At 45.6% G+C, this 26344-nt stretch overlaps 1 protein-coding gene across 1 annotated transcript in view; it reads left to right on the top strand.

Moving 5' to 3' along the window:
• The window catches only part of MARK3 (microtubule affinity regulating kinase 3), a gene marked incomplete in the record, with an annotated part of 2430063 nt that overhangs the window by 2300799 nt on the left and 102920 nt on the right, over nucleotides 1–26344 (top strand). The window contains 1 exon segment of the mRNA XM_044074521.1: nucleotides 7526–7552. Coding sequence (XP_043930456.1) covers nucleotides 7526–7552 — 27 coding nt within the window.

Raw genomic sequence — 26344 nt, 5'->3', positions numbered from 1 at the left:
CCTGGAAAACTGAATTTACCTCAAATACTACAGTATCTAGCTGAGCTGCTAAGCAGTGGACTTTCATTCTCCTCCATCAAAATCCATGCCTCAGCCATTTCTGCAGAATACAACACTGATCCACCCTTATTCTCTCACCCTCTCTTAAGACAGTTCCTCAGAGGGGTTAAGAATCTAAAACCCCCAAGGAAACAGCCAATACCTGCTTGGGATCTCAATTTCATTCTGGAAAAACTGACCTTGCCTCCCTTTGAGACAGCTGCCTCATCAGATTTGCAATATTTGTCCTGGAAATCAGCTTTCCTTCTGGCTATTACCTCAGCTCGTAGAGTTTCAGAACTACAAGCTCTCATGGCTGTGCAGCCTTTTATCATCTTCCATCAGAACAGAGTTTCCTTACGAACCAGTCCGTCCTTTATGCCAAAAGTGGTATCCAGGGTAGCTTTGAATCGGGCCATGCACTTACCTACCTTTTATCCTAATCCTCAAAACAAAGGGGAGAGATTACTACATTCCTTGGACATCCACAGACAACTGCATTATTATTTGGACAGAACAAAGCCTTTCAGAAAATCAGAACAGCTCTTTGTGTCCTATGCTATAGGAGCTCAAGGAAAGCCTATTTCAAAACAGACAATCTCAAAATGGATAGCCCACTGCATACGCTTTTGCTTTTCTTTTCATGGCAAAACTGTACCTACAGGCATCAGATCTCACTCCACAAGGGCCACACAGCTACCTCTGCAGCTTTCCTCAGAGGAGTTCCTATCAAAGATATTTTGGAAGCAGCCACTTGGAGTTCTGTGCATACCTTTTCCAAGCACTACCACCTACCATTATACTCCAAAACTAGAGCAGGCTTTGCCACTGCAGTCTTGCAGGGCATCCTGGCTCCTCCTAGTTCCACCTAGTGCCTACCACCCCTTTCTTAGCTTTGGGATTCTACCCATCTGTTATGACTGCAGCTGTATGCACGATGAACATAGTACAGTTTTGTACCTACCATAAATGTAGATGTTCGAGTGCTAATACAGCTGCAGTCCAGGTTTCCCTCCCTCCTTCCCCTCTTGGGACAGGCCTATTGGCTAACACCTCCTCATACAACCTGATTGGGGTATTCATTTATGGTGTATTTGCTTGCAACTACTGTATTTTGATTATATTGCTTTGCTGTATTACACAAATTTATGTATTGCCTCCCTTCTGGGGGCACCTGACATCTGGGGCAAGAAGAACTGAAGAAAATGGCGTCTGCTGGATCCTTTATACCCCTGTCGCACTGACGTCAGGGAAGAAGCGACGACAACCGACGCCGGACCTAGACTTTGGATTTCGGCCAACCGAGGACCCGCCTGACGGCAGGAGAACCCATCTGTTATGTCTGCAGCTGTATTAGCACTCGAACATCTACATTTATGGTAGGTACAAAACTGTACTTTCTTCAACAGAGTTACAGTACTTGTCATGGAAAACAGCCTTTCTTCTGGCTATCACCTCAGCATGCAGGGTTTCTGAGCTACAGGCCCTCATGGCTGTGCAACCATTCATTATTTTCCATCAGGACGGAGTTTCCTTACGAACCAATCCTACCTTTATGCCAAAGGTAGTATCCAGTGTAGATTTGAATCAGACTGTCCACTTACCTACCTTTTATCCTAATCCACAAAACAAAGGGGAAAGACTACTACATTCCTTGGACATTCACAGACAACTTTGTTACTACTTGGACAGAACAAAGCCATTCAGAAAATCTGAGCAACTCTGTGTCCTATGCTGTAGGTGCTCAGGGAAAGGCTATTGCCAAACAGACAATTTCAAAATGGATAGCCCACTGCATATGCTTTTGTTACTCATTTCATGGAAAAACTGTGCCTGCATGCATCAGATCCCACTCCACCAGAGCCACAGCTACCTCTGCAGCCTTCCTCAGGGGGGGTCCCTACCAAGGACATTTTGGAAGCAGCCACCTGGAGTTCAATGCACACTTTCTCCAAGCACTATCACCTTCCACTATACTCAAAATCTAGAGCGGGCTTTGCCACAGCAGTCCTGCAGGGCATCCTAGCCGCTCCTAGTTCCACTTAGTGCCTACCACCCTTACTTAGCTTTGGGATTCTACCCATCTGTGATGACTGCAGCTGTATGCACGATGAACATAGTACAGTTTTGTACCTACCATAAATGTAGATGTTCGAGTGCTCATACAGCTGCAGTCCAGGTTTCCCTCCCTCCATCCCCTCTTAGGACAGGCCTTATGACAAACACTTTTCATATAACCTTTTTGGGGTATTCTTTTATGGTGTATTTGCTTGCAACTACTGTTTTTGATTTATTAACATTGCATTTTTGCATAACATTATGTTTGCCTTCCTTCTGGGGGCACCTGGTATCTGGGGCAAGAAAAACTGAAGAAAATGGCGTCTGCTGCCTCTTTTATACCCCTGCCGCACTGACGTCAGGGAAGAAGCGACGACAACTGACGCCGGACTTAGACTTTGGAATTCGGCCGACCGAGGACCCGCCTGACGGCTGGATAACCCATCTGTTATGACTGCAGCTGTAGGAGCACTCTAACATCTACATTTATGGTAGGTACAAAACTGTACTTTCCTCCGCTTCCGGCTGGGAGCCAGTCACTTTCAGTTCAGGGCCCTTCCCTTCGGTCTCACCTCAGCCCCCAGGGTGTTCACCAAAGTCTTGGCGGTCATAGCGGCCCACCTGAGGCTTCAGGGAATTCAGGTCTTTCTGTTCCTGGACGACTGACTCCTCATCGCCCCAACAAGGCATCTGCTCTGTTCAGGCAGGGATTATTTCCTCAACCTTGCTCCACGTCTAGGTTTGACTATCAACATGACCAAATCCTCTCTAGTCCCTACACAGGTAATAGGTTTCATAGGGGCGAGATTGGATTCCAGGATAATGCTTGCCTTCCTGACTCCCGATCGACTTCAGAACCTGAGGTTGCATGTCCAGGCCATTCTCATACTTCCTGCTCCACCTGCGGAATTGATCCTGAGGGCTCTAGGGTCCATGGCGGCAGCTATTCCTCTACTGCCCCTAGCCCGCCTAAATATGAGGGTTCTGCAGTGGACCCTCCAAGTACAATGGTCCCTGTCTCGCAAGCCCCCTGTCCTATCCTATTCCCCTAAGCAGGGCTTGCAGAGGGTCGCTCATGTGGTGGCTCCGGTCCCAGAGTCTACACACGGGACGACCATTCTTGATGCCTTCCCCGTCACCACAGTGACCACGGACACCTCTTGCCTGGGGTGGGGGGGCACTATTCAGGCAGAATGGTCCAAGGCATGTGGAACGACACAGAGGCCTCTTTGCATATCAATGTCCTAGAGATGAGGGCAGTGCTTTTGACATTGCAGGAACTTCACAGCCTTCTTCCGATTGGGACGATTGCAGTACAAACGGACAACATGTCAGTTGTCTGGTACATCAACAAACAGGGGGGAACCAGGTCTTATCCTCTTTGTCGCGAGGCCATGAGAGTGTGGGAATGGGCGATTTCCACCAACCGCTTTCTTATTGCAACGCACATTCTGGGACGGTCCAACATCCTAGCAGACAGGCTCAGTCGTTTGATTCTGACTCAGTACGAATGGTCTCTCAATCCTCTAGTAGCGAAACAAATATTTGCCCAATGGGGGCAACCCTATTGCAATCTTTTTGCCTCTCCTTCAAATACCAAATGCAACAGTTACTTCGCTCTAATCCCCCCTCAGGGGGAGTCCCCGACAGACTCTCTAGTACATGCTTGGCCTCCTGGTCTCCTTTACACTTACCCTCCTTTGCCCATGATGCTGAAACTCTTGCAGAAAGCCAGTCGGCTGGGGAGCAAAATGATCCTCATTGCCCCATTCTGGCCTCATCATACATGGTTTCCTGTACCTGTGGTCTCACCTAATTCATCCACCATGGATTCTGGATCCTTCTCGGATCTCATTACTCACCCTCTGGGTCTTCTGGCCCCCAACCTGGTCAACCTCAAGCTGACTGCTTGGTTGCTCCAGTTCCACTCCTGATTAGGACTCCCGGAATCTCCTCACCAAAGCCATCCTAGTAGCAGCACATAAACATTCCACCAGAAGAGTCTACCGAAGCAAGTGGAAACGTTTCTCCATCTGGGCGAAGCACCATCACTTGGATCCTTTCACGGCACCTCTCACGTCGGTTTTAGATTTCTTAACTACCCTTTTTCATCAAGGGGCTAGCTGCTCTACAGTCAAGGTACAACTGGCAGCGATTTCGCATTATCATGTAGGGCATGAATCGGGCCCTGTAATTACTTCCAAGCTTTGTAAAGCTTTCCTCAAGGGTACCTTCCTTCTCAGACCTCCGGTCATGGAGGTAGTACCCCCATGGGATTTGTCTTTGGTTCTCCAAGCCTTGACTAGCCCCCCTTTCGAGCCAGCGGCCACGGTTGATCTTAAATATCTCTCTTGGAAGACTGCCTTCTTGGTGGCCATTACTTCAGCTAAAAGGGTCTCTGAACTTCAGGCTATGTGTTAAACCGCCGTATTTAACCTGTCATCCAGATAGTTTACCTCAGGATCAATCCGTCCTTTCTGCCCAAGGTGTCTTCGGGAGCTAATATTAATCAATCTATTAATCTTCCCGTGTTCTTTCCCCATTATCAGAACAAAGGAGAGTACAAACTGCATTCCTTGGATGTGCACAGACAATTACGTTTTTATATTCATCGAACTGCTGGTCATAGGCAATCTGACCAGTTTGTCTCCTTTGCCAAAACAAGTTTAGGCAAGTCAATTTCTAAAGTTACACTATCACGGTGGATAGCAAGTTGTATCCTCTTAGCGTATCAGAGTTCGGGAAGGCCTGCACCTCAGGGAGTCCGAGCTCATTCTACTAGGGCCGTCGCTACTTCGGCGGCTTTTAAATCTAGGGTTCCCTTGGATGATATTTGTTCCGCAGCCACTTGGGCCTCATCTCATACCTTTATCAGCCATTACAAACTGGATGTTGTCTCCAGAGGTAGGGCGTCCTTTGGCTCTGCAGTGCTCCGGAATGTTCTTCCATAAAGGCCACCCAGGATTCAGGTAGCTGGGGACTCTGTCCCAAAGGTTGCTGACAAATGAAGTTCCTACTTCAGATTAAGAAGTTATGTACTTACCATAACGTTCCATCTGGGTAGGTATCTTCATTTGTCTGCAACCATCTCCCCCTCCTTCCCCCTGACCTATAGGATCTGTCTTGGATAAGCCCCTTCCGGGGCACTATAACAATGCTTATATCGGGCAAACTTGATCTGAGGTCAGTTAGGGTTGGCAGGGGATTATGGGTAACGGGAGGAGCTAGGAGCTCGGATCTATGCTGTGGTAAAAGTTGCCGGCTCGGATCCGAGATCGGATCCGTATCCCAAAGGTTGCAGACAAATGAAGATACCTACTCAGATGGAACGTTATGGTGAGTACATAACTTCTTATTGCCAGCTGACTCGCAAACCAGACACACTATCAAAGTGGGTGACTCCACATCAACCAGCAGACCTGTCACCAGTGGGGTGCCACAAGGGTCAGTGCTGGGCCCCCTACTGTTTGGTATGTACTTAGAAGTTCAGACCAAAACTAAGGGGTTGTGGCTGACCAAGTTTGCAGATGACTGCAAACTAGGTGCAATTATTGAATCCTCAAATGTTAGTATACTTCAGGAGGGTCTTTCCCAGACCAGCGGCTTGTCGTAGTCATAGTCTCAAACTGAGTGCAAAGAAATGCATCATCATTCTCTTCAGCAAAAACATTATCCTTTCACACTGTCAAATCAACATTACCCTAAGTACATACAAAGTTGTAAGTGATCTGGGATTACAAGTTGACTGTGATCTTAACTTTGACCAGCATGTGTCTACTGTAGTAAGGAAGGCTTTCTTTGCAGCACACTTGATTAGTAAAGGCATCGCCTCTGGAGCAAAGGAGGTTATAACACCTCTATACTAGTCACTAATCAGACCCATAATTGAGTACAACACCCATTTTGACATGTACCATGCAAAGCACCTGCAGCAGTTGGAGAGACCACAGAGGTTTCTAGCAAAGATTATTAAAGGACTCCAGCACGTGCCTTGCACACACCGTCTAAGTCCCTGTCACTGTATGGTGTATCATATAGACGACTTAGGGGAGACTTGTGCCTGGCTTACAGAGCAATCCAAACCTAATGAACTTGCTGCACATCCATAAATCAAATGAGGACTAGAACTTCCCATTCCCAGGACCTAAATATGGCCTGTGACTTGAATAGGACATGCTGGAGGGACAGATTTGTCTCCCAGCGATTGCCACATCTTTGGAATAGGCTACCAATTCATGTGGAACAGAGCACCTCTGTGACACTGTCCAAAAGGAATTTGGACGAGTGGATGGGGCACCATAAATTCTTACCGGGGATAGTGCCCACAACTGTCCTGGATATTTACAGTCTTTACGAAGTACAATTCTGTTTATTGACTAGTGTGTGTATGGTACTACATTGGGATGAAATGGCTAGGCTTGAAATTACCTCCAAGTTGATAGCCTAATAAACTCCTATGATCTCATGGTCCCTAGCAGTCCTGTAGTTTACAAGTAGAATATAAGAGGTAAGCCTAACTTTATTGCATTGTTTTAAATCTAGTTATGAGAATCTGGAAGCAAAAATGTACAATGAAGGTATTTTTTGCATTGAGCTCTGTATGTAATAGCCTTGAGTGAAGTAAATGCGTCTGTAAATCATACAATTTGTAAAGTTGTTAACTTTGCTGAGGACATCATGTTCAGTACTGTAAATTTCCCTGCTGTATTGTTAACCCAGAGTTTGTTTGCATGTTTCCATCTGGAAAATTTCCTAGGTATATTTGATGAAAGAGTAGAATGTGTGGAAATGATATTGCACTGTTTAGTAAAGTCCTTGTACAATATGTGCAGCACATCAAAGCAAATTTCAAACAGTAATTGGTATAAGTAGTGCAAAATTATGTAACTCTATATGCAAAAGTGCCACATGGTTGTTTAATGTAGTCTCCTACATGTTGACCATTATATTGTATAGTTGGTTGTTAGGCAAAGCTGCACCCTTGACAGTTGCTTTATCAATTTGCCAGCTGATACATAAAAAAACACTGTACAGTTGCATCTTTACTTTTAGTTTAATGTACATTGTATATACTGTTGTCCATGTTTCAGTGACAAAATTTACTTTGTTCTTGTCTACGAAGTTTGAACTTTCTGCTTAGAGGATTTAGAGGGTTTTGGGGCACTGTAGAACCAAGATGAGGCTTAATAGGTTAGCATAAGCTAATGTTCCTTTACTATTCTTAAATAGAATTAAATAGTTGTGACTAGCCTGCTTAGGACAGTCATTAGTTCACCTATAAGTAACGTACATTACTCGGCACCACATTATATCATTTCATTGTTTTTTTTTGTCATGTTTAATTTTCATAGTTACCCAGCTTATCATCTTAAGTGTACCTGACATTGTTCTGTTTCCCTAATAAATTTTATTTTTTATTTTATTTTAGAAACCTGTCATTCAGATTTACCAAAAGGTAGGACATATAAAAACAAATTGGCTTATGCAATTAACCAATCAAACTTGGCTTCATAGCCTTGATTGTCTGAAAAAAATCTTGCTTATAGTCAAGTCCCTTTTTTATATGTATAAACATAAATGAGTGCATTATTTGTAAAATGCCAATTTGCTCACTGTGCGGAAGGATGTGACCATAATCTAGCATCTGTATTAACATGCTGCTAAGCATGCCAAGTGTGCTTGCTTGCCTAACTTAATTTGAGAGAGGCAGCTGAAAGTGTACATTAGCCATCCTTTCCTTTCTACTAATTGATACAGCATGTTATTTTCTGAATTATCTGTTTGGTAGCATTTCCCTTGATGTCTAAGCTTTTATGTTGACCATAATTTACTCTGAGGATCTGGTGTTTTAAGTCGCAGCATTTTGTGTGGGACTACGGTGTGCATGCACTTAATGGATGTTGAAAATCTTTCTTCCACTTTAGAAAACAGACCTCTTAAGAGGCAAGTGGTATTACATTATGGTAGTACACCTAAGTTATCAGAGATTTGCAAACAGTTGTATTTTCTTCTATGGGGTAAAATATGGAAGATATACACAAGTTGATTGTCTTGACATCTTCAACCTGTTGCTGCTGCTATTGGAGTTGAGAATTTTGAAGACTAGAAAATTTATGTTTCTCACATTAAATGACACAAGCAGTTTGCACACTGATTTGTTTCATTTTAAGATGTACTGAATAAATGCACATAAGTTGCAGTCTCTAGTGAACAGTCTAGCCTTTCATTTGCGAGTTGTCTGTGACAGTGGTTCCATTTAGAAAAGAACATCAAATATTACAGTTCTGAAGTTTGACTTCCCATTATTAGTCTATCATTTCCAAATATATAATCTGTTTTACCTGTCATTTGATAGCCTGAAATATTTTACAGTCTGAAGCAGAATCATATCTAAGAAGGTAGTTTTATTTATTTTGAATTCATTTTTTTTTGGTAAAACTTAGTTTATTCCACTGTATTTCCCCGTCTTGCATGTAATGAGGCTGTTATGTTCTCTTAAGTCACTGTCCTTAACATTTGCAGTTCTTGCTGTTTCACTTAGGCAAGCATTATTTATTATTTTTTTTCTCTTCTTTTAACACAGTTAAATGATATTTTTCAGATTGGCCATTTTGATTATAAGTAGCAACAGCCTTGCGTCATAAATTAGCAAAACATTCCTCAGTTTCTTTGCCAGAATTCCCCTAATCAGTATAAGTACCACCTTGGGATTCCCCGGGAAATAGGCCACTCATACTGGGAACCAGTCTGGTTGGTCATCAAAAGTAAGTAATAACTGTTCTATACCATAAATGTCATTCAGTACTGCACAGAGGTACTGCACACACCTTTTTTTGGAAATTAGTAGATTCTGCCAAAAAGCATCAGAATAGCAGCACTTTTCTTGATGCAGCTCCAATGCTACAGGTAATTCGAAAAACATGCAAGTCAGCCTTGTGGTGATTGAAAAACTGCAGCCCTTGTGGAAAATCAGCTTATGGTTTCTGATTTGTTGCAGTTCTCTTAACATTGTGCTGTGGAGTTGTTTGCTGTTTTAGTTTGAATACTTTTCTCTCTCGTTTTAGACTTAGAACTCACACATGTTTTAGCAAAGAATGGGAAAACACTAATGAAATGCTTCACTGACCAGCATGAAATGCTTCCACTGGCCAGCAGAGGCTTGCCTGGTTCTCTTTCTTATACTTTATTTTGAGTCTCTCTAATATTTCCAGGGATTTACAGGTAATGGGAATGAATGTTACACCCCTATACACCCTGAACTACAGTCATGAGATGTTGAATGTCTAATGTTATGTAGTCCAATCTCGCCTTCATTCTTACCCTTGGGTTCAGAGCCGAGCCTCGGCTCCGACTCTGCCATACTCTAGCTCAAAGTCTTCAATTGGCTTGTGGCTGAGGTATCCCATCATGCAACAGGCCCATTCCCCAGATCTCATTTGCCAGTCGTTAAGCTCAGACGTGGTCTTGCTTTTGGCTGTGGCTAAGTATATTTTTTTTTTCTAAAATTTTGGCTATTTGTCGATCATAAAAAAACTATTTTCATAGCTACTGTGTTGCGTCTCTCTTGCTGGTTGTGTGGCCTTTTCGTTGGCCGTTTTTGGTATCCCATTCACTCCCTTTCTTCCCACGGGCTAGGCCCGTTTCAGTTAGAGGATATAGTCCTCTCCATTGTTTCCGTGTGGTCTTGTTTTGTGCTTCTGTTTGCTTGTTGGCTTTAGTGTTTTGTTGCTGGTAGTGGTGTTATCCTGCCTTTGTTTCCCCCAGGCTAGGCCTGTTTAAATTAGAGGATCTAGTCCCTCCTGTGGTTTTTGTTCCCGTCTGTTACTAGGCCGTTTTAGTTAGAGGCTCTGGTTTCCCGTGCAGGGTTTAGTTAGGTCTTTTGTGTGTACGTGTTGTTTTTGCAGCTTGTCCCTGTGTGTGTGTACTCTTTATCCAGCATGTCTAAGGATTCTAAGGAACACAGGCCTTCAGGCTTTAAAAAATGTGTTGAATGCAACAACAAAATGTCTTTAACTGATGGGCACTCCATGTGTGTGTACACTGCTTGGGAGCTATTCACCTCCAAGAGTCCTGCTTATTTTGTCATTTCTTCAGTCCCCGCGTGCCACAGGAGAGGAAGAACATTTTCATTCTGAAAGGACTGCTTAAACACTCCTTCGAGGAAGACTTGGCTAAGTCTTCCAGTGCCATATCCTCTCCAGCTAAAAAGGACAAAAAGACTGCTAATAAGCACTCTCTGGCTCCATCTGTTTCTTTGTAGCTGCCAGAGGAAGTTGCTAGAACAGCTTCCCCTTCTTCGGCTCCATTGGCTTCTGTGCCGACAGAAGGAAGTGTATTGACTAAGTCCGTATCGGCTCCCAGCCTTTCGGACCCGGTCACGGATATTTTGGTTTGGAGCCAGTCTCCAGTTCGACTGGGTTCTCCTTCACGTCACTCTCCCTCTGTAGGGAGATCCAGATCTCCAACTATATCCTCCAGGTCCCTTTCCGATGACATTGATAGAGTGGTGAAGAAACTGTTTCAGTCATCTGTGTTAGCCAAATTGATTTCGGCTCCGACCCAGTCTGCTCCGGAGACCATGGCCCCCTTCGTTTGTTGTTCCTCCTCCGAGCATTTCTCGGCCCTCTGAGGCAGAGTTGTCTGTTCTGTCATGTCTGTTCCAGTAGCTTCTTGGTTCTGATTTCTGCTCCGACCCAATCTGTTCCGTCCACGGAGTCGAGGGACCACAGTTCCCCGGTCGGACCCGAGGGGGAGGGCTCGGATTGATCTTCATTGGTTTCGAGCCTTCCTGTCGGTGCTTCAGCTCGGGTGAGCTTGGACCCAACATCTGCTTCAGACCTCATCTCCTCAGCACCGAGGGCTACTACCGTATCCTCTATGGTTAGTCTGCCATCGGTGGGGGATCAGCCTTCGAGGTTATGAGGAGCATGCTGGCCAGATCGTCAGCCGCATCCTACGGCACCGACACTCTGCCCCCTCCAGCACCGGTGTCTGTTTCAGATCTCCCTCTATCCCTGGACAACGGAGACCCAAGGCCTCAGGATACCTCCTTAAGTGGTCCCAACTTTCTGACATCTCCCTAGAGTTTTTGTCTGAGGAGCCTGTCAGAAAGAGATTGTGTAAGAGGAATCACGTCGACTCCCTGGATGAGTCTCTCACTTCTGACACCGAACTTGAGGAGTCAGAGGGGTCCCCCAAGTTGTCTTCTGAAGATCTCTTTTTCAAATATCCTTGAGATCTTGAAGCAGAGAGGTGGCTGGCCCTCCAAATCCCCTTCTGATGAGGAGTCAGTGTTCCTGAAGGCTTTCGGGTCTCAACCTTCCGCCTCTTGGGGGTCTCCCCCTTTCGATGAGCTACTAGATCTAGTCTGTCGAAAGGTGTGGGAAACTTCTGACACTATGGAACCGGTCCCTAGGATACCCAATAAGTTTTTGTCCGCTCCCACAGACAAAGTAATATCTGACAAAAGGACTTCCAGTAGATGCCATGGTGGTGGCAGCAGCCACCAAGAAGGAACTTGCTGAAACTTTGTCTACCGTCCATCCGCCTAACAGGGAGTCCGTCTACCGTCCATCCGCCTAACAGGGAGTCCCGGGCCATGGACGGGTATGGGAAGCATGCGTTTACCTCAGCGGCCTTTACTCTGCGGTCGCTGAACTACTTGACGCATTTTACAAGGCTCCAGAGAGATCTCTTAAAAGAGCTAGGAGATCCTCTATAGGGCAACGTTTCTGATGCCGTGGCACAGAAGGTCAATGCACAGGTGTCTACCATAAATTTCCTTACCAACTCCTCCATGAGGCTGATCTCATACGCAGCTGTCGGAGCGAGCAGGGCAGCGGGTTCTGGAGTCGCTCTTAGGAGACACTCCTGGATGCGCCTGTGTAATTTCGTGGAGGCCTTCAAGTTTACGTTCATCATCGCCCCATTTGATGGTTCATCGTTATTTGGAACCAAGGGGAAGGACACACTCACTGGGTGCCAGCAGAAAGAAAAAACCCTGTCTGCCGTCGGAGTCCATTTTTCCATGCCTTCTAGACCTTATCTAGTGGCAGGGAAGGGGGTGGAAATTCAGGTAGACACCGCCCTAGAGGCAGAGGAGGCTCGCATAACCAGGGGGACCATGATTCCTTTTGCAGTTCTCCCTACCAGCACTCCTGAAGGGAGGCGCGACTGTGGTCTCTGAAGCCAGTCGGGGGTCACATTTCTTTATTCCCAGAAGCATGGCAAGACCTCACCCAAGACGAGTGGGTATTAAAGATAATTTCCAGAGGTTATCATATTCCCTTCTCTTCTCCTCTCCTGCCAACCAAGAGAATTCCAGACGTTCCACCCAGTCACAGGGATTCCGCAACTTTAATAGAAAAAAAAGTTGCTTTCAAAGAGAGCCACCCAGCCTGTCCCCGCAGACCAAGTAGGATTAGGGACTTACTCCAGATTCTTTATGGTGCCAAAAAGAACAGGGGACCTGAGACCCATTTTGGATCTCAGTTGATTGAACCTACATGTACAAAAGTCCAAGTTCCGCATAGTCACCTTACAGTCAATACCCCCTCTGTTAGGGAAAGATATGTGGATGTGCTCCATCGACCTCAAAGATGCTTACCACCATGTCAAGATGGGACAGGGCATCGAGAAGTCATCTACGCTTCCAGCTGTGAGCCAGTAATTTTCAGTTTCGCGCTCTGCCCTTTGGTCTCAGCACAGCCCCCAGGGTGTTCACCAAATGCATGGCAGTGGTAATGGCTCACTTGAGACGTGAGGGATTCCAAGTGTTTCCGTACCTGGACGACTGGCTCCTTTCTGCTACCACCAGGCATCTACTGTTACAGACCAGGGATGCCACCATTACACTGTGCCAAAGGTTAGGAATTACTCTAAATTGTGAAAAATCTGCCTTGTTGCCCTCGCAGCGTGTCTCTTATTGGCGCCGAAGTAGATATGGTGCTCATGAGGGCCTTCTTACCAGAAGAGCAAATTCAGGCTCTACAACACCAGGTCTACGCCTTACTACCATTGAAGGAAGGTAAAGGCAAAAGTGGTCCTCAAGTTATTAGGGACAATGGCTGGCACGATCATGCTAGTTCCCCTTGCCAGACTACACATGAGGGTTTTTCAGTGGCTGCTTTTCGCCCAGTGGTCACTACAGCATCTTCCACTCTTGCATTGGATTCTGATTACGGACACATGCATGCAGGACCTGCGCTGGTTGCTTCAAGCCAGCAATCTCAACGTGGGCAAGCCTTTTGTCCCATTTTCTCCAGTTGCCACGGTGACCACGGATGCCTCCCATATCGGGCGGGGGGGTGGCATTATCTCGGCAGTACAGTCCAAGGCACGTGGCAGGATCATGAGACCCATTTGCATATCAGTGTCTTGGAGATGAGAGCAGTGCTATTAGCATTGAAAGCAGTTCAGAGCTTTCTCCCCTCTAGGGACAATTGCAGTCCACTCAGACAATATGTCAGTGGTATGGTATCTGAACAAGCTGGGAGGAACCAAATCATACCCCCTTTGCAGAGAGGCACTTTGAGTTTGGCAGTGGGCGGTGTCTTCCCAACGCTTTCTAGTTGCAATGCATATACCGGGGAAGTCCAACGTGATTGCTGATAGGCTGAGTAGAGCTATCCTAATGCCTCACGAGTGGTCCCTGAACAAATATGTTGTGGAGAAGATGTTCCGCAGATGGGGTCAGCCTTGCTGCGATCTATTTGCCAGTCCCCTCAATGCGAAATGCTGCAGCTACTTCACCCTTATCCCCCCAGAGACGCTCTGGTTCACGATTGGCCGTCTGGTCTTCTCTATGCCTTTCCACTGTTTCCTCTGATATCAAAGGTCATTCAGAAAGCACGGTCTTTGGGAAGCAAAATGATCCTGATTGCCCCACACTGGCCTCTTCAGATTTGGTTCACCTTCCTTCAACCCTATCTAATAGACGATCCCTGGATTCTGGACCCAGATTTAGATCTGCTGACTCGTATGTCAGTTCCATCCCTCCATCCAGATCCTCAAGTTGACAGCTTGGCTGCTCCAGTTCCGTCCCTGGTCAGGCTTCATGATTTTTTTCCCCAGAAGTGGTCCACATTCTGTCTTCTTCCCACAAGCCTTTTACCAGAAAGATTTATTCCAGTAAGTAGAAGAGATTCTCCATTTGGGCCCGTGAAAGACATATTGATACTTATATAGCGCCCATTTCGGCAATATTAGAATTTCTTTCTCAACTGTTCAGTCAGGGGTCTGCTGCAGCAACCATTAAAGTGCAACTGGCAGCAATTGCTACCTTTCACATTGCTAATGAGCCCAACCTTATGGCTCATAGGCTTTGTAGGGCCTTTCTGAAAGGGACAATGTTACTCCGACCTCCAGTCTTTGATCCAGTAATGCCATGGGACCTCGATTTTGTATTACAGAAACTCACCTCGACTCCCTTTGAGCCCGCAGCTGTGTGTGACCTTAAATTCTTGTCATGGAAAACAGTATTCTTGGTAGCCATAACTTCATCTAGGTGGGTCTCTGAGCTCCAAGCTTTATCGATTAAGCCACCTTATTTGGTGTTTCACAAAGACAGAGTCTCCTTGAGAACCAATCCTTCCTTTATTCCAAAGGTTGCTTCTGTTGTCAATATCAACCAATCCATTGAGTTGCCTGTGTTTTTTCTTGACTTTTCTAACAAGGCAGAATTAAGTTTTGTCAGCTAGACGTTCATAAACAATTGTATTTCTATTTACATAGGACAAAAGATTTCAGGAAATCAGATCAACTGTTTGTCTTGTTTTCAGACACTAGACTTGGGGTTCCTGTTTCTAAAGTAACCTTGTCTCGCTGGTTTGCCAATTGCATCTCATTTGTTTATGCTTCCAGTGGCAAAGAATTACCCTTTAAGGTGAAGGCTCATTCTGTGTGATCTGAGGCTACCTCAACTGCATTTCAGGCGAGGATCTCTATGGATGATATTTGTGCTGCAACAACATGGGCTTTGCCTCATACTTTTATTAGTCACTACAAATTAGATCTGGTCTCTAAAGGCAGATCTTCCTTTGGTTCCACAGTGCTCAAGAGTATTTTTACTGAGCCACCCAAGGTCAAGGTGCTAGGGACGCTGTCCCAGGGGTAAGAATGAAGGCGAGATTGGACTACATAACATTCTTACTAACCCCCCCTCCTTGAGGGCCTGGAGGTATAGTCTCTAGGTCTCAGTAGTCCTTTCTGTTGGGGTTGTTTTTCTCTGTGTGTGTCTGTGTGCGCGCGCACGCTTGCAACAAACAAGATCTGGGGAATGGGCCTGTTGCATGATGGGATACCTCTTAGTCATGAGTTAGTTGAAGACTTTGAGCTAGAGTATGGTAGAGTCGGAGCCCCAGGGGTAAGAATGTAAGGCGAGATGGACTACATACATCGAATGTTATGGTGAGTACATAACTTCTTGTTTTGTTACCTGTATGTGTATGCAGGCTATTTCTAGAAGCATTTCTCCTCTCTACTTTCTCAAAACCTGCCCAGCGGTTTTTCTCCCATCGCCTGTTCAATCCATTCATTCTCTTGGGATAAAGACCAGGCAGCCTATAGCCTAGCAGAGTCCTTCAATACATTCTTTTCTGCCCAGTCATTCTTTCCATTCCCTCTGTGGCAAGAGGTGGGTGGTGTGAAGTTGGCCAACTTCCTATTCTCCATGGACCACTCCCTTGGCAGCCCTTTGAGCTCCACTAATGCTTAATCTTGTGTGCATACATGCTACTACATGATATCGTGAATACTGCTGGTATACCATGTACAGGATTATACTTGCTAAGTTTGTTCCCACAGGTGGAAAACCTAGTGCTCCCTCTAGTTGTCACCCGAGTAATCTAGACCCCCATCAACCAGATAAGCATGAGCTGACAGAGGCAACTCATTCCCACCTGATCCAACACCTCCAGCACCATGGGGGCAGGTAATCCCTGCCATGTCTTTTGGGTGCTTTCCAGGTTACAGCCATTACTGCTGGAGTCTGATTGAGCCTTGTTAGTAATTCTTCCATTTGGAATACTTTCTAACTCTTTCTCCATCAGTTTGAAACATGTTGCCTCGGGACGTTATGGCATGCAGCTGCATCTCTTTTCTGCTATGGTTGAGGATTATGAAAAATATTTTAGTACTGCATGTAGTTTAATGTGAGCATTCTTTGTGTCTCTTTATTATTTCTCTAATTTATCTCCATCATAGTCTTTAACTTACTAAAAGTTGACATTAAAAAGGTCCAGTGTTCTACAGTAGTGTTTTTTTTTGTATGTGTCAAAGATGCAGCAATAATGTAGTTTAACAGTTGCTGCATCATTTGTCAGGTATGTGTGATTGGTTGAGCCTTTTCCAAATAGCAAAATACAAACTTAAGCAGCACAGACACAACTTGTTGCTTTCATTCATTTCTGTCCATAACTGGGAGCTGTCTTTTAACACCCACACCCAGTTCCTTTAAAACATGCTAGATGCCGTTGGATAAAGGGACTGTGGTGCTCATTCTATGTTGCTTGCCTGTCTGTCTGTGCATCCTTCTGTTTATCTAAGAAAAAGTGTCAGATTGTGCTTGGTAGGTCACTGCAATTGTAGATGAGCAGTCTAGGTCCATTGTTTTTACAGTTTGGGCCTAAAATGTACGGTACACTTGCCACTCCATTAGTAGTGAGGAATAAAAAGCCATTTGACTTGGCCGAGCCAGGGAGAGATGGGAACTACAGTCTGTAGTGTGGGGGTGGCTCTATGAGTGCCTCCTACAATGTGAAGGGTGTAAGGGAAGAGGAGGGCAATATTTTTATGGAAGCTGAAGAGCTCCCTAGACTTGAAGGTGTTGTCTGGTTTTGAAGTGCTTTCACCATCCTTATCCTGATAGCTGGTGACTGGACCAAGGCCTCTGGCATTACTGCTCAAGAGGCTGACACACTAGAACAACTGCACTGCCTACCAAGCTAGAATCCTCCAGCTGTTGATCAGTTCATCTGCCTGGTTTCAAAGCCCTTATGATTTCCAAAGACGATGGGTAGGATTCCTTCAATTTTGTTGCAAGTGGGCTTCCCTGGTTGTTGCTTGCCTTTCAATGGGCACCTCGAATGTAGTGACGCCCTTATTTAGGCCCAAGGCATACAGGTAGATGATTTCTGCCATCTTTTCTCAGCATGAGCAGGGTGGAATTTAACCTCTTTTTTACTTCTCAGGGTATCTCTCAAGACAAAGTTGGTTCAGGGTTTTAAAGACTTTAAGGACATGCAATCATCTTCAGAATAGGTATCCTTGTCACAGGCCCTTACCTTAAAAAAAAAAAAAAAAAGGGAGACCCCATCTCAGGAATCATGTTCTTTTAACTGTGATGTTAACAAACTGGCCTGTGTGATCCAGAAGTCCTCTGCATCCAATTATGAGTCGAGCTTTGAAAGTACCTTATCCATTGCATACTCTACAGAGGATTTTTCATGTAATAATACCCTAAGGGGAATAAAAGATCATTTCAGATAGGAATTTTGTGTTTGCAGATCCTCAGAAGTGGTACTATTTTTGTTATGCTGATTTAAGCACTGCATTGTGCTTCAATAATCTTTCAGCTAGAATTTCAGAAACTAGTGTGTCTGGTGAGAGAAAAGTGAATTGCATTTGATCTTCATAAGGATCATTGCTGCAGTAGTGCAAGCTATATAGGTTGTATCCTGTACAGGATAACAGCCAGCTTCCAAAGCTTTTGTGGCACCATCCATGCTCCCTAACCTTTGGTTTGCTTGAGCTGAGCCGACTAAAATTCGGATTTGGGCTCAAAACCCAGTGCGCTCCTGTGTGGGCTTTTAAGAATCAACAGTCTGCTAATGCTATACCATTGTGGAGATGAGGTGTTTATCATTTCCACAGTTGAAGTAGCCTTTAGATTATATGAGTTGTTTCCTGCCTAGAAAATTACAACTGGCTTTAAAAAGCTCTGACACCCCCCACCACCAACTTCTCTGACTGCCAATTATAATCCCAAGGAGGAAAATCAGCAGTCGCAGTGAAGCTTTCTTGCCTTCTTGAGAAGAACTCTCTCTCAGGCTTTACAGGAGCATCAATCAGCTAAGAGTTTCATTTCTGGCAGATACGTTCCCAGTGGGAAACACCCCCAAACAGAAATTTCCCTTTTAAGAAAATATATATTTTGTGACTAAAAGAAGCATTTTCCCTTTAAGAAACTAGATGTCCTTCTGTTCCAGTATTCTACTAGTGGGTTTACAGGTTTCTAAAGATTTTCAGTCCATGTTGGTGCGTCAGACATCTGACATGGAGGCAGGAACATGGCCATAAAGGTGACGTCTGCACACAGCAGCCCTCAGAACTTTTCAGCTGCCAGCCGTAAGCCAGATGTTCCTGCTACTCGCGGATTTAAGTACCCCATTGGGGATACTTTCAGTCCTTTTTTGTATAATTTACAGTCTTTTCATGTCCGGTAAGAGTAAGTGCAACTCTGGTCGCCAGATTCCCCATAAAGAAACCCACGACCAGTGTCTTTTCTGTGTGGGTAGGGAACACTATTATAAGAACTGCATCATCTGCAAATCGTTCACCCCAATACCCTTTGTCTCCATTTACAGGCTCTTAATTTGTACCTCAAGAATCGGTGTTTGACCGATTGTACTAGGTATGGAGACTGGTTCCAATGCCCCATCCGGACCGCCAAGGAAGAGGGCCAAGTCCATGTGGCCTACTACTTCCACTGTGCCTCCTTCTGCCGCTCCTCAGCCTGTAGCTGTCAGCTTGGTTGAGGACCCGGCATCTGCCACAGCAGATACCTTACAGGAGGCTGCACAATCTGGAGTGGACAACATGTCCGGGGAGGATGTAGCGGCACCTGATCCAGATGCCAGGGGGGAACCAGTGCCTTCGATGGATGCTTCGGACTCTGCCTCCGCCTTCCCACAGATTACTCTAGGCCTACCATTAGCCAGACGCCTGCTAGACCTAAAAAGAAACAAAAGACTAGACTTTTCTCCTGTGCCAGAAACCTTACCCGATTGGCAGGCCTTTAGCCTAAGTTTATACAATGCCTTCATGGCCCTTAGGCCTTCCACTGAAGCTACTCCTGCTGTTCCACCTCTTCAGTCCCAAACCTTCCATCCCTGAAAAAACTGAGAGCCAGCCAGCAGAGGAGGAGTTGTCTGACTCCGTGGAGGGACTCCCCTGTCCTACTCTTCCCAGATATCATCCCCCCTGGAGTATGGATCTCCTGAGGAAGCCTCTGCAGAGCCTGATTCCTCAGTGGAAGACTAAACCTTTAGGGACACTGTTAACTTGATGAGAGACCACTTAAAGTGGGAATGCTCAAACATGACTGAGGCACAAGAGATTTTATGATTTCATACAGATGGCATCTCCTAACCCTTCGTCAATTCCACCTGTTCAACTTGCATTCCTGGATGCATTTGCTGCAATATCAATTAATCCAGATTCCCTACCCACCTGCCCCTCGTAGGGTGGATAGATTATGCAAGGTCCCTAAATCAGATAAATTCTTGCTCAAGTGCCCTCTGGCAGACCCTGCCACTATCTCCATTTCTACTGACAGGCCATCCAAACTCCTTCCTACCACCACTGTCCTCCCTGTTGATAAGGACAGCAAGCCTATGGAGAAGTGGGGGAAGATTATTTACACCTCTGCAACCCTAGCTTTTAGGACAACAAATTACCAGTCTAACATGGCTAAATATTCTCTTGCTCTGCTGGACAAAGCCTCCAAGGGGTTGAATGACATCTCTGACTGTGCTGCTAAAGCAACCCTGACTTCCTTGCTAGGGCTTGATCTTTCAAGTGAACAAGCACTCCCTTAGGTGTGGATCTGATGCAGTTGAGGCCTTAGCTAGGTCAGCTGCATCAGCATCTATGTCAAGGAGATATTCCTGGCTGTGCCTGCAGCCCCTCCCTGATTACTTCAGACTAGAGCCAAGCTCCTGGACACTCCTTTGCACCACTCAGCCAGCTTTGGTGCTAAAGTGGCTGACCTCCAAGTCTCTGCAACAAAAAGGAAAGGAACTACAGAACCTCAAGCATCTTTTAGTCCCTCCTATCCCTAAGTTCCAAAGGAACTACCCTGCAAAGACACAGTTTATAAGAAAGACCTCCAGGCCTTCAGCTCCTCTTAGGTCTAGAAGACAGCCCAATCAGCCTAGGACACCTCAAGCCACTAGCCAGAGGTCTCCCTTTCCTGATAAGGCAGGTAGTGTCTGACTGCTTGCCACAACTCTTCCCCCTTCCCCACCTCCCTCCCTTCCATTGTCCACCCACCTCTCTCACGGTCTCTCTATGTGGTCCCTCGTGACATCAGACAAGTGGGTTTTGTCCATCCTGCAGGAGGGTTACATTATGACTTGGCTCTCCCCTCCTCCAAGACTGGCCATGCCACAACCACCTGCATTTCAACTGCCCCTTCTCCATCAGGTCAAAAACAACCTGCTGCTTCAAGGCACCTTAGAATCAGTATTCCCTCATTCTCAAGGGAAAGGATTCTATTCCAGAATATTTCTGGTCCCCTGGAAGGAAAGACCATGGTGACCTATCTTAGACCTCTCCCGCCTCAACCTCTTCTTAATGGTCCCCTCCTTCAGGATGCTCACCTTACCCACACTCTTTCCCCTCATTCTTCCTCAGGCCTTCATGGCAACCCTGGACATAAAGGAGGCCTGTCTCCACATTCCCATAAAGACCACCTTAAGCAGATTTCTCAGATTCCTAGCAGGCTTGTCTCACTTTTAGTTCTGTGCCTTGCCTTTTGGGCTTTCCACTGCCCCAAGGGTATTCACAAAATTCCTGGCTCCAGTGATTGCCTACTGCAGGACCAAGGGAATACAAATATTCCCGTACCTAGACCTATTAATTCAGGCAGCAGACAGAGAAACCCTCCTTCGTCACATGAAAGACCTCCTGCTGCAGTCTCTAGGGGTCCTGATAAATTTCCCAAAGTCCCAACTGAATCCGGCCCAGGTCATTGTCTTCCTGGGATACAGAATCAGGACAGACATCATGTCGGCCTCCCAGGGGAAAAAGTGATATCTCTTTCCCACCACCTTCTCTCTGCCCTTCATTCATCAGAACTGACTGCGAGACCGTTCCTGAGACTACTGGGGTACATGGCAGCCACAATCCCCATGCTACCCCTAGCGAGGTTACACATGAGGAAATTTCAGTTGTACCTTTGCTCAGTGTGGACCCAGCACTCCCACCCTCTCGAGTTCAGGATCCCACCCCTCCCCGGTCTCCACCAAGAATTGAAATGGTGGCTAGCTCTGGTAGCCCAGAAAACAGGACTACCCCTACAAATGCGTCTCCCCTCTCAGACCATGCACACGGAGGCCTCAGGTCCAGGCTGGTGAGCAACTCTGGGTCCAAGGATAGTGCAAGGTTTATGGACAGACACAAACAAGAGGACATAAATGTCAGGGAAATGAGAGCAATTCTCGCCCTGCAAGCCTTCCAACCCTACCTCCAGCAGGGCTTCCTAAAGATCTTCACAGACAACACCACAGTCATATGTACCTCAACAAGCAAGGAGGGAGCAAGTCTTACCTCCTATGCAAACTAGCTCTACAGGTATGGAAGCTGGCTACCTCTCAGGGTATCACCCTCCAGGCAACCTACATCCCATCCCAGCACAACTCTCAGGCAGATTCACCAAGCAGAACCAAATCAGACAGTCACGAATGGATACTGTCAAGCGATGTATTTAAATCTGGTCCACAGGTGGGGTATTCCACAGATGGATTTGTTCGCCTGCTCCACAAATGGGCAACTACAGAGCTATTGCTCCAGGACACACAACCCAAAGGCATTGCAAACAGACGCCTTCTCAGCATTATGGTAAGGGAAGATTCTTGTATGAATTCTCCCCCTTCCCATTAATTCAGAGTGTCCTACTGAAAATTCAGCAGGACTTGCCAAACATCTTGCTGGTGACTCCCTACTAGCCAAGGCAGCACTGGTTCCCTCTACTTCATCTGTCCAAGGACAATCGCCACAAGTTACCCCCTCAGTGGACCATCTCACAAAGCACAAGGGGACACAGATACACCCACAATGGCAGTCTCTTCACCTCACCCTGTGGCGGATAGGATTCTGATCCCCTTCAGACACCTGTACAATGAGAACGTGCTTTCAGTCCTGCAGGAGGCCAGGAAACCCAACAAAAGAAAATCCTCTCTCTCCAAATAGAAAAAGTTTTTTTTTTATCTGATATAAAAGACAGATGGATCCGCCCGACAGTGATATTCCCCTTATTCTGTCTCATCTGTGTGAACTCCTGCAGTCAGATTTGTCCTATTCTTTTTAATAGCACACCTGTCTGCTATCTCTGCCTGCCTATGGAGCCTCCGCTTGCATCCAGACTCCCACCCAAACTTTTCCTCAAGGGTGTTCTGCACCTAAGACTGACCAGGAAACAGTCTCCTCCTCCCGGGAATCTAAATCGTGTGTTAGAAAAACTCACTCTGGCACCCTTAGAACCAGCTGACAAGGCCCCCTTAAAGTTTTGCAGGTGGAAAACTGTACTGCCTAGTAGCTTTGACATCGGCCAAAAGGGTCTCAGAGCTTCAAGCCCTTATGGCTGCACCTCCTTTTCTGTTTTTTCATTTGGACAGGGTCACCCTTAGGACAAACCCTACCTTCACTCCCAAGGTGGTCAGTGACTTTTCCTTGAATCAGGCTGTCCATCTGCCTACCTTTCCTAACCCCCACAGGGAGATAGTGAGAGAGTTCTTCATTCCCTAGACATTCACAGACCACTCAGATTTTATTTGCAATAAAACCAGACCTTTTTGCAAATCAGACCAACTGTTTGTCTCCTTTCACTTCAGGGCTCTGGGGAAAAGTGGGTGGCCAAGCAGACAATTTCATCCTGGATTTCCAGGGCTATTTCCTTTTGCTATCATCACCACGGGAAGACCTTGCTAGGCGATATCAGGGCCCATTCCACAAGAGCTATGGCCTCTTCTGGAGCCTTTTTTAAAGACGTAGACACTAATTCCATTCTGGAGGCAGCTACCTGGTCTTCTGTACACACCTTCACCAGACGCTACAAACTGGACCATATCCCCAATCCCAGGGCAGGGTTTGCCAGGGCTATCCTGCATGGATTCCTGGAGTCCTTTTCCAGGCCACCTCCCAGTCAATGGTGAGCTTTGTTACTCACCCACTAGTAGAGTACCCCAACATTGTAATAGAAGGACATAGGAAAGTTGTGTAAAACCTTACCATAACCATAGATGTCCTTCTCTTCCATGTTGCAGTATTCCTCCCCCCCCCCCACCTTCCCCCTCGTACGCTTGCACTTGCTCTCTTCGGCTTCTGGACAGGCTCTTCCCTTCAGGACTGACTCTGTTTGAGGCTTCTGTCCAAGTTCTGAAGTCTGGTGCATGCAGACATCACCTTTATGGCCCACGTTCCTGACTCCACGTCAGACATCCGTTGCACCAAGAGGGACTGAAAATCTTTGGAAAGCTGGCCAGACAACCTGATCGGAAGAAGGGTAAACCCACTAGTAGAATACTGCAATATGAAAGAAGGGTAAACCCACTAGTAGAATAATGCAATATGGATGAGGACATCTATGGTTATGGTTAGATTTTACACAACTTTCCTTTATTTTCACAATTTCAGAAGTTTCCTGTCTGACACTGCTGCTGTTTGTAGTTATTACTGCCATGCTGTTTGGAGCTATTTTTGAGAGAAATATGTACTGTTTGTGTAAAAGTTTATTTATATAATTTTTTTTTTTTTGGTGACAGTGTTAAGCATGAAAGTGTGTCAGTGTAGTGCTCATGCTCACTTTGTGTTTTCTGTGTGTAAGTGTTTGAAAGGGGATTCTGACAAGGGACTTTGTGTTCTGCTTATGCCTTTTTTTCTTGTGAACTGTCTGGGAAAGGTGTTTGAGTGTACGTGTGGTGCTTGTGAACACTTGCTAACCACTTAGCTTCCGACAGACTCCCTCCAGCAACCGCTTTTGGCTTCTCTTCCTCAACTGCAGCATGGACTCCTGCTCCAGTCCTGCTGGTTCAACTAACACTGTGCCTAGAAAGAAAAATATCACTTGCCAAGGAGTCCTTGTCATTGTTGCAGATTCCATTGTATGCCTCCGTGACAGTGGATAAACCTGTAGTGACCACTAGATATTCCTCAGATCATTCGCTCACCCTTCTGGCTTCCTGTGTTATTGTCCTCTTGGCCAACATGAACCAGGGATCAGCCACATCCTCTTCAGCTGTTCCACTGTCTGATATGGGCATGGGAGAACCACCATCTTTAGGTCTGGGGAAGACATTCCGGAAGGTCTTTCTCTGAGTAACCGAGGCAAGAGACCATTAGACCGGGAAAACATCCCTCCTTTAAGTTGGTCCTCCAAAGTAACTCCTATTAAGAAAAAACAAAATATTAAACATTGTCCTCCTGAAGAAGTAATTACAGTTGAATTTTCTTTGGCAAGGCAGGCATTTCAGGCAGTGGCTCTTGGTACCCAAAAGCCATGTAGCCAACAAAAAGCTTAAGAACTGGACCACCAGGAAGCACAGCAAAGTTGTAGGTTGCAAGTTTGATAAATCCAGGCATAAATGTGATATCTGTAATAAATACAGGCACAGGAACCAGAAGATCAATACTAAAGTTTAATAAAACAAAAGCACAAATCTGTGCACCATTTTAGATGCTTCTCATCAAAAGATCTTTTTGACACGAGAAGGTGGATTTTTATCAGGAATCTCTCCTGAACTTCTCCAATCAATCTTAGATTTCTGCAAGCGAATTTCTCAGGATCCTAGAGTTTATGGCTTGTATGATTCTCAGGATTCCCCTAGCCAGAGTACACACAGCAAAAACACAATAGTTTCTAAAGCAAAAAAAAAAGTTTGATTCGGCATTTGCATTCTCTGTGCTATCAAATTCCAGTTTTGGGCTTCATAAAAATGTGAATTGCATTGGTGAAGATGACAAATTCGGCTGAACCCAGGTCCCCCCCCCTCTCCTTTTTCCTCAGATCAGTCTCCCACCACAAACATGTCAGATTTTGCATGGTGAGTAATTTCCATGGTGGTAGAAATGCAAGCTCTGTGGAATCCCTACAACTTCAGTGTGATCCATGTCTTGATGGTTTGGGAGTTGGCTCTTCAGCATTCTTTACACTCCAAGCATCTTGCATTCTGTCAAAGCAAAAGTTAGTGACAGATGAGTTGAGCAAGAGCAGGGCAGTCCTTCACTAATGGAAATTGAATGAGGGGTCTTCTAGGAACTGATACAGTTGTGGGGAATGCCTCAGAGAAGTTGATTTTATTTCTTCCTTGCAAGCAAGCCTGGAAAACAGGTGCATCTTTATTCTCTTGGATGGGAATGTGTGTTTCTACCCTTTCCCCTGATACCTACAGTAATTCTGAAGATTTAAAAGGATATCCCAGAAATCACTGTTGTGAACTACTTTTGGCCCATACAAGATAGAGGATGTTCATCATATTGATCGCTGTTGCAGTAGCCTTAGCTATATTGAAATTTTTGTTTTCGAGTTTCAGAACTGAAGTCTTCAACTAAAGCTAAGCACCCCGTTGGGGAAACTTTTTCTTGCTCTAAACCAATGTCAGTAAACATTAATTGTATTTCTTGTGGAAAGAAAATACCTCATAAAGATTTTCATTCATACTGTATTCCTTGTCTAGGCCCTAAGCATGACATACCTCACTGTCGGTGTTATGCCTTATTTAAACAACAAACTATTCGTCGTCTGTATATTTTCGCTTCTAAATATTTTGGTACTCTGTTCATTTATCCAGATATGACTTTGGTAAGCCACCTGACTACCGACATTCCGAAAAAAAACGCAAAGATAAAGACAGGCCGCCTAGGTCCAAAGCTGCCGACAATGCTTCTATTAAGCTAGTCGCCAGTGAGGCGCTTTCACAGCCCCTGACACCCACTACTTCAGATTCGCAGGCCTCTACTGAGACCCATTCAGAGTCTGGTATGCTGCGAGATGCTTCAACTGTGGAACTGTGGAACCTGCGGATGTCTCTACCTTGAATGGGTCCGGAGCCACTGTGCAGGCACCGGCTTCTGAGGGTGTATTCAGGCCTACTGACTTGCATATTAAACAGACACCATCTTCTTCTTCAAGGCTTAAACCTCGATCCATGCCTAGAAAACAGACGCCCAGACCGCATGGTCAGGCCTCTATACCTAAAAACAAATTATAAGAATGGCTGAAGACCTTATTTCTTTAATCAGGGGAAGCCAA

Source organism: Protopterus annectens, chromosome 6.part0 (assembly GCF_019279795.1).
Source record: "Protopterus annectens isolate FY-2018-M chromosome 6.part0, PAN1.0, whole genome shotgun sequence".
Lineage (NCBI taxonomy): Eukaryota > Metazoa > Chordata > Ceratodontiformes > Protopteridae > Protopterus > Protopterus annectens.
Note: the sequence above shows the minus strand (reverse complement) of the source record. Positions and strands in the feature narration are given on the sequence as shown.